The 557-nt window shown below is 58.9% G+C and overlaps 1 protein-coding gene across 1 annotated transcript in view; it reads left to right on the top strand.

The window, feature by feature from the left end:
* EMH_0024960 (uncharacterized protein) overlaps positions 1 to 557 on the top strand; it is a gene marked incomplete at both ends in the record, with an annotated part of 12,942 nt that overhangs the window by 6,503 nt on the left and 5,882 nt on the right. The window contains one exon of the mRNA XM_013502377.1: positions 102 to 442. Within this exon, the coding sequence (XP_013357831.1) occupies positions 102 to 442 (341 nt within the window). The remainder of the gene's footprint in view (positions 1 to 101; positions 443 to 557) is intronic.

Here is a 557-nt window from a genome sequence, read left to right as displayed (position 1 = left end):
TCTTGGGATTCGTTTTATGTTCCTTTTGATTTCATTTCCACCTCTCTGGCGTTTTGCTGCTGCTGCGCTGTTGCTGCTGCTCCCTGTGCTGCTTGTCGTAGGCCTCGCAGCAGCAGCAGCAGCAGCAGCAGCAGCAGCAGCAGCAGCAGCAGCAACAGCAGCAGCAGCAGTGACAGCAACACAGAAGATCAGTTCGCAGCAACTGTAGCGGGCTACAGACGGGTTGTTGATGCCGTAGCTGCTGACGCTGCTGCAGCAGCAACAGCAGCAGCAGCAGCAACAGCAGCAGCAGCAGCAGCAGCAGCAGCAGAAGGGGCTACAGCTGAGGCAGACAAGGGTCTCCAGCTGAGGGCTTCGTGGGCTGCTGAGCTGCTGCTTCGGCTAACACAGCAGCAGCAGCAGCAGCAGCAACAGCAGCAGCAGCAGCAGCAGCAACACACTGGTGCTGCTGCTGCAGCAATTGCTGCTGCACTTCTCCCCTTGCTGCCTGATAGCCAAGGGGGGGCCCCCGAGGCCCTGAGAGACAACAAAAGGAGAAAGATCAGCAGCAGCAGCAG

The sequence above is a fragment of the Eimeria mitis genome, genomic scaffold, assembly GCF_000499745.2.
Source record: "Eimeria mitis Houghton genomic scaffold, Emh_scaff900, whole genome shotgun sequence".
In the NCBI taxonomy this organism is placed as follows: Eukaryota; Apicomplexa; class Conoidasida; order Eucoccidiorida; family Eimeriidae; genus Eimeria; species Eimeria mitis.
The sequence above is the reverse complement of the archived record's forward strand: the minus strand, read 5'-3'. Positions and strand labels throughout refer to the sequence as shown.